This window comes from Carettochelys insculpta, chromosome 12 (genome assembly GCF_033958435.1).
Source record: "Carettochelys insculpta isolate YL-2023 chromosome 12, ASM3395843v1, whole genome shotgun sequence".
Lineage (NCBI taxonomy): Eukaryota > Metazoa > Chordata > Testudines > Carettochelyidae > Carettochelys > Carettochelys insculpta.
In genome coordinates, this window is record NC_134148.1 from 30498727 (window position 1) to 30506762 (window position 8036).

At 41.1% G+C, this 8036-nt stretch overlaps 1 protein-coding gene across 1 annotated transcript in view; it reads right to left on the reverse strand.

Moving 5' to 3' along the window:
- The window catches only part of FANCI (FA complementation group I), a 32103-nt gene extending 24392 nt beyond the window's left edge, over positions 1-7711 (reverse strand). The window contains exons 1-8 of the mRNA XM_075006782.1: positions 7592-7711; positions 6968-7040; positions 5796-5926; positions 5454-5610; positions 3067-3124; positions 2397-2438; positions 1127-1250; positions 81-166 (exon numbers count right to left, since the gene is read on the reverse strand). Coding sequence (XP_074862883.1) covers positions 81-166; positions 1127-1250; positions 2397-2438; positions 3067-3124; positions 5454-5610; positions 5796-5926; positions 6968-7040; positions 7592-7675 — 755 coding nt within the window. The 5' untranslated portion in view covers positions 7676-7711. The remainder of the gene's footprint in view (positions 1-80; positions 167-1126; positions 1251-2396; positions 2439-3066; positions 3125-5453; positions 5611-5795; positions 5927-6967; positions 7041-7591) is intronic.
- Between the last annotated feature and the right edge of the window lie 325 nt (positions 7712-8036).

Consider the following 8036-nt stretch of genomic DNA (forward strand, 5'->3'; position numbering starts at 1 on the left):
ACAGAAAGAGTGTCAGGTAAGACATTGAGGGTTACAAATATCGAGGCAACAAAGGAAGATAATTATGGGAAAGGACTAACTCTGGAATTCTCTGCTCTTCTTTTTGCCTTTTATCCAACTGGTTGAAAAAAGTTATGATTCCTTCCAAAACAATCTTCTTACTGCCCTGGAAGACAGGATATAGAAAAGCAACATCAATTAAATTAACCAGCTGCATATTCTGTAATACCCTGGGAACTCTCAGCCCCCAGTGAATTGTCATCTGCTTTCCTGAAATGCTAGTTTCATAATATTTTTATTTCCCATGCCATCATTCTGTGTGGGACTCCTGAGCAGTGCGTTTCTGGGTGGAGTAATTGATCACTGTAGTTTTTATAATCCTTTGTACAGCACTTCTAAAGAAAGGGATTTTTATTAGAATGGTTCATTTAGGTGACTAGTGTATTGAAAGGAGCTGAAAAGCCCTAAAATAGTAACGCTAGGCCTGAGTGAGTGAATCTAAGCAGCTTCCTACAATACAGGTAGAAACTCTCTCTTTTGAGTCATTCATGGAATAATAGCAACACGTATGTGAGAGGAACAGCTACCCCATTATAACTGAGTGGCAGGCACCTGACTGGCAACAGCTGCTTGGGACAGGGGACCCGATATGAGACCTGCTTTAAAATTGATCCAAATCACAGCCTAGAGGCAGGTCAGACTATGTGAACCATGAACACACAAGCACAGGCAACCCCCTGAGCAGAGAGATGGAGTCCACGCTGAAATATACTAGCAGGACCTTACCTATTATCTTTTTAGAACAGTATCCACTGCTTCCTTCTCCAAAGACTACGTCACAGCCACCCTCCTTTCAGCTGAGGAGTGGGCGTTACCCTCCCTCCTCAGTGAGACAAATATAAGCCTTTCCACCACCTCCTTGTCCCACAGGGAAGGGCCTGCTCCCAGCTTCCATCAACCATACAAGTGAACTGACCAGCTGAGCAGGAATTCTGATCCCCTGCATGACCCAGCCGATAGCTCACCTTATGTATTTTCTCATATGTGAATGTAGCATGTATCTACTGTAGTGGTTAGATGTAAGTGCTGGCTTGGAGAGCACCATCAACTCCCTTTGGGGTTTTACCTTTGTAGACAGCAACAGCAGCTGATAAACCAATGGAGGAATTTCTTGGAGGTCTAACTTGGAGAACATCCTCAGGACCTTTTCCACCACAAACTGCAGCTCTTCTGCACTTAGTGGAATGTCCCTAAAGAATTGCATGGTGCAGACCAGTCATTGCCAAATTTTAGAATATCATAGGTTCATTACTAGAACTAGCCAGAGTCTTAATGTACAAAGAGAAGGCTAGCATTCCCAAAGGCTCACCACAGGGACCAAAAAAGCTGCCTGAAGTCCTAGCCATAGACCCCTCAGAATCCTACAACAGGCTCAGAGATTTGGGTCCACATTCTGAATTCCAGCACAAGGTGCACATCAAAGCCTGCTTCACACTGTGCATGCAAATGAATGGAGAGTGCCAACTTTTCAAGATACATGAAATCAAAGCCATGAGCCAGCCCAAAATGCCCTGCACTCAAGGACAGTGCTCTGAATAGCCAGTCATAGACATGAAATTGACGGGCATAAAATATGCATTATGAACTATTAACACCATTGATGTTCCCCATTAAATGATGAATTTAAGCCCCCACCTATTGTGTCCTAAGATACCAGTTAAGGAAGTAAAGTGTGGTGGGTGGTAAGAAAAGGGATGTAATAGAATATCCGGTTACAACTGCTTATTGTTTAGTGCGACAAGTTATTGCAGAGTGGCAAGAGCCCGATCCCCATGGCTGGGATAGAAGCTAAGCCAGCCTGTGTGCCAGCTCAGCCTTTTAAATGCAGAGCAGCAGAGTTGTGGGGAGGGTGGTTAACGGAGTAACTGACAGAAATGTTGGCAGTTATTCAGTTACCAGATTACTTGCACTTTAACACCTCTAGGGGAGAAGACTCCTACCTATTTTCATGGTTCTTCCCCAGCCCACAGTGAACACTAGAGTCTCCAGCCTTCCTTCAAAGCATATGCCTAGCTCCCACTAAGGTTAAGGAAAGGTACCTGAAACACCAAAGGGGGACACACCCAGGATTTGCACACTCATACGTGACGTGAACAAGGGAAGAAAAGTGAAGGGTCTCTACTTCTCAGCAAGCAGCATATATTGAGCTAATGTCTCAGGGGCAAGTTTAGTAGACTGTGTACAGTCCCCCAACACAATGGATATGTTAAGCATCCACGTGATACCGAGGGTGCAGCTGGCAGGTTATTGATGCACAACCCCCAAGTTGCTTGCTAAACAGGAGACAAAAATAGACAGAAAATAAGAAAACACAGGGTGGGGGTGTGTAAATTTACCTGAACATGTTGGTGAGATGAATGACACACTGAGGATCCCACCTGGCCAAACAAAAGCACAGAGAAGCTAAGAGGAGGCAGAGTTGCTGCTTGTTTTCTCTTCCCAACCCCCGTCCTGAAACTTAGATAATTTTTACGGGTCTTCTGTTACTCTCTCAGCATAAGAACAGAAACCTGATTTAAACTAAAATTCACCCCCATTACCAGCTATTCATGAATATCTGGAATGGCTCTCAACTGCTCTTCTCCTAAGACAACAAACAGGAAAACCAAAGGAAAGACCTAAGCACTTCCTGATGTGAATTCATGTATCATTGTTGCAGGTGGTTCACCTGCACTCCCAGCTGGACAAACCACCATGCTGCCAGCTCTCAGAGAGCATAAGATTTAAAAAAAAAAAAAAAAAAAAAAAATAGAACAGGGGAAAGTGGAGGGGGTTCTCCAGCCCACCTTGGGCACTCTGCAAAGCAGAAGGCAAAGAGCATTATCTGGCGAGTTATTGGAAGGTCAGTTTGGCTGCAGACTTTATGGCTGCAGCTGAGGTTCTAGACTTGGGAGGTCAGTGCAGATGAGTGGTAAATAGATTTTTTTATACGCAGAGCCCAGATGCGGACAGCTTAATGATTCTAAAATTAGCAAACAATTAGAAATGAAAAGGAGGTGTGCACACCTGCTTGAGCATAGGGTATTGATCAACTGCTTCTTAAACTCTTCTCCACTCAGCTCACCTGGAGAAGCAAACAGCGTTTAGGAGCAGATTCCAGTGAAAGGATGCAAAAATTAAATTCATACAAATTGTAACTATTTCACTAGGTCTTGTCTTCTCCTGTACTGAATATTAAGGCACAGCTACAAGCATGTTATAGCCAGAATACTTGAAAATACATGTACTGTAAAAATTCAAGGAACAGAGATTGACAGACAATCAAATTTGCTGATTACCCTGAGGGTGAGGTGCACTGCTCGTGAGGACTGGCAGGACCGCCCTGCTGTCAATCCCAGCAGCACAGGTGGCCCCATTCCACCTGCCCCAGCCCAGGGGTAAGCACCACAGTGGTCAGCCAGCCCAGCCCTGCTTACTGGTTACTAGAATGTGCCAGTTACCCCACTTTCAGATAACATGGCTTTTACTGCATTTAAGTTAAAATATTAATGCTCATCACGCATTCCAAAAGGTTTCTACCTCTATCTCCCAAGGATGAAGAATGGCAAACATCAAGAAAAACTACTGTCAGAGGCCTAACTGCAAAAAGGAATGTAGAGCTATAAATCTAGGCTATGAAGTGTCCATACCAACTCCTTCATTTTAAAAGGAAAATCTCAGCTTGTATTTTGAAACTCCAGGAAAAACTATGTGGAGATGGAAATGTTTTAAACTTTGCTTATATCTTAAAAGTTGAAATGACAAACATCTTTGTGAAAAGGTGTACATTTGGAAATATTAGCTAAATGCAAAGCTCCTAATATCACTGCTACATAAATGGTTTAATACTTTGTGTACCAATATGGAATTGAATTATCTTGCTATAAAAATGTGAAAAGCCATTTAAAAGTATAGAATGTTTATGTTAATAGGGAATTAGCTAACTGCTGGCACTACAGAAGCAACTCCTCGCTGAACACAGGGAGGCAAGAAAAAAATCCTCCTCCAAGAACTGTTGTGTAGAATTAACAATGCAAGATAAAGAATTTGTACAAGTTACCTACCTTTAAAAAGCTGCTTTGAGAACAAAAGGTTTTATATAAAGAATGGGAAGTTTTGCACTGAGAACAGAATTTTAAATTTCCTGTCAAACTCTAATAAAACTGAAAGAATATATCAGAATGGAATGAATAAAAAGTTAAAGCTAGCTTTGAAAGTTATCTGATGCCTTTCTGCCAGTAAAAGAGGCAATTAAAAATGTTGCAGATTCACAAGATGAAGGATTCCTAAGGACTTCTCAGGAAGGCATGGAGGCAAAGAAAAAAAATGATCCCAACCCATTTGAAGCTAAACAAGCCTGAAAGAGGTGTATTTTCCTACCGTGTCATAAAAATAAGAAGGAGAAAAGCATAAAAAGACTCTGAAGTATGCATCCCACATGCATACAATGGGCTAGTTTGTTTAGACAGCAAACACTCCTTAAGTTACAGACAGAGAAGACTCAAGAATAACTCAGCCCCAGGAAAGTCTCCCCAAAAAAACTCATCAAGGATTAATGAGAGAAAGCCAACTAAAACATTGTCAAGGGATTCGATTTCAACTCATGTACTGATACTTTTGGGATAGGAAAATGATGCAGTCACTGTTCCTCTGTTAGTCTCCAGATGGTTAGACCATGTATTAATGGAAAGGAGATGGGCACTAACACTTGGTAAACAGAGAAACAGTGGAACTCAGCTCGTTTTAAGACTCTTAATATTTATAATTAGTCTGTTTAAGACAGATCCTCAAAGACCTCTTTTACATAGTTTACTGTATAAGATTTAGTTAAGATTGCTATCTTTGCCCAACTATAAACCATTAAGGTTACTAAGAACTAGAAAGGCTTCTTACCAGACCTTATATTTTCCCAACAAAATACATTGTATGTATCTAATAAGATATTAACTGAATTAACAATATACTTGGGTGTCATCCCATCAAGAGAAGAGTGACCCAGCAAAGGCAGAGTTCAATGTCAAAGGTGTAATCTGTTAAAAGCTCTCTCCAGAGACATACAGAAGAGATAATTAATATAACCAGTTTATCATTTGTGTAGTTTTGTTTAATATATTTTTTCTCTCTCTAAAAATGAAATAGACCTGGTTTAATAATTTGTGATTATTTTGCTTGGTCTTGATTATGGTATTCCCTAAGATATGCAAAAGAACCTCTGTGACTAAGTGGTAGGAGTCACTTCCCTGAATTGGCAGTAAGAAGAACCATTAGTAAGAGGTGACCTACCATTTCATGGTTTCTTTAAATACGGTTAGTAATTTTTAAAATGACGTTACTTGGCATCCAACAGTTTAAAACTACCCCTCCCATCCCATGCCACAAAGGATAAGGTAGTGAGTGGTAAATGAAGGGATTACCTTTCCCATAAGCCAGGGTTTCTTTAGAGGTAGCCAGTGCAGTGAGAACTGTGGAAAGCAACTCCAAGGATTTCCCATTAGACAGGCTTCCTCCTTTAATAACATCAACAAACAGAGTGGCTAGTTCAGCCAATGCAGTGCCTGGCAGTTGTCGAGCCTAACAAAAGATTAAAAAGAGTATGAGGAGATGCACTAGAAGACTCCAGACATTAAAACAGGAATCAGTAATATATAATAATCCAATATCACTGACTGGACTCCACACCAAAAAGGTAAAATGACACTATACCTTCTACCTAGACCCAACAGGCCCCATAGAAGCCACTCGAAATAAACACCTACCTCCAGCATCAGCAGTCCTGTGATCTCTGAAACTATGTCCAACTGCAGGTCCCCCGACTCCACCAGCTGGATACAATGTTTATAGACCTGAAGTCTCTTGAGAACACCATTCTGCTGAGAGCAAGGAGCACCTTATTGAAGGAGTGGTGCAAGGGGAAAACAAAAAGGAAAGGGAAAAATTAATCTTATTCAATTTTAGGAAATGAATCACAAGTAAAAGAAGAAGACTTTACCCCTGTCATCTACCTGATAAAACCAGACAGCTACATCTACACTTACCAAAAACTTTGAAATGGCCATATCAAAGAATGCTAATGAGGTGCTGAAATGCACATTCAGAGCTTCATTAGCATGCCACCGGCCATGGCACTTCAAAATTGCTGTGCTTCGCTCCAGCACAGCTCGGCTACAGGGGGGTCCTTCTCGAAAGGACCCCACCAACATTGAAATCCCCTTATTCCTATGCACTCATAGGAATAAGGGGATTTCAATGTTGGTGGGGTCCTTTTGAAAAGGACTCCCGTGTAGCCGAGCCACACGGGAGAAAAACGCAGCAATTTCAAAGTGCCGCAGCCAGCGACATGCTAATGAGGTGCTGAATATACATTTCCGCACCTCATTAGTATTCTTCGATCTGGCCATTAGCATAGCCATTTCAAAGATTTGGTAAGTGTAGACGCAGCCACACAGAACAGCAAAGATCTGAAATTCTCCTCTTTCCCATCAGCTTATGAGAGACAAGCAGATATTCCAGGAGCTGGTAATTCAGATTTTGAAAGAAGTCAGCTTGAGAGGTCAGACTCAACAGGCCAGCTCAGACTCCTAAATTATGGCTAATCTTCAAAATTTAGCTAATTCCTGAATGCTCTTGTGGTATCTGAGAGAAGTTAGATTTATTTCTCATTTCCCCATATATGTGTAATATTGCCATATTGAAATGATCCCAAAGTCAGGGAGCCTGACTGCTTCTATTCAGAGAGAATCGTAGTGAAAGAAAATCCACGCTTCACTTGAAAACCTACTTTTTCAACGATATCTACAAGACCTAAATCAGTTGCCCACATGCTTACTTCCCCTAGTTATCTCACGCGCAAACAGCCGGTCTACATGGGTGAAACAAGAGCCTTCTGAAAGTCATCCAGACGCCAATGAAAATCAAATTGTCTCATTACCTTTGAAGATAGCCCTCAGTAGTGCTGCAATCTCCTTTCCCTTCACAGCCTGCTTTGTTATAAGGCCAAGAAGCTGCAACCAGAAGGAACCAGCTGTAAAACATGTATTGCTTATTTCCACACTTCAACCATTTACATTTTCAGGTTCATCCCTTCTAGGGAAAGCTCTGCCTGTCCAGCCATTCCTGGATTCGCATACCTGTTATCCTTCACTTGAATGCCTTGCCCAGCTTTTATATTGCACAACATCATTCTCTAACCTTACAAAATGGATAAATCTAATTACAACCTTCCTAAGAGGCCACAGATCAACGTAATGATATCAGAGAGCAAGCCAAGGCAGTTGTAAAACAATTTCCAGCCTGGGTATACCACAGAACATACACCACAGCTTCAATCCACTCTTAATTCTTCTTTAAACTCTGGAAACTCAGCACACAGCCAGAATTATTCGTTCAGAATACCATCTCAATTATTTTTTCAATTCAAATGCTTAGTGAATTACTGTGGGCAAACTATCACAACATTTTTAAAGAAAGCAAAATTTTAGCAGCCATTCTCTCCTGCTACAGTCCAGACACTGAACCAAGTAAAGTCTCAAGCATTCACAAATATGTAACTCACCTCACTTTCCTTCAGATTTTGCAGATACTCCTGAAGTCTGTCTAGTGTTTCTTCTGCTGCTAGAGACAAGATTTTTTGGTCCATTTTATCTCATGTCAAAAGACTTTGCAGCACAGTCATGCATCAAATGCAGTCTGGAAAATGATAGTAGCATTAGCATTTAGGGAATAATATAAAAATCCACCTAGTCCTCCTCCACAATAAGCCAGTACAGACAGCCATTAGAGAAAAATATTATACTAGATGATTTTCAAGGAATAACTGTCCCCATTCATCAATTCTCCACTACAATATATTGCGGAGTTATTAACTCCATATATTGCGGAGTTATTAACAGTGGTTTGTAACCTATCCTTTAAATCCACTTTGGTACCAAATGACTGGAAGACGGCCAATATAACGCCAATATTTAAAAAAGGCTCTAGAGGAGACCCTGGCAATTATA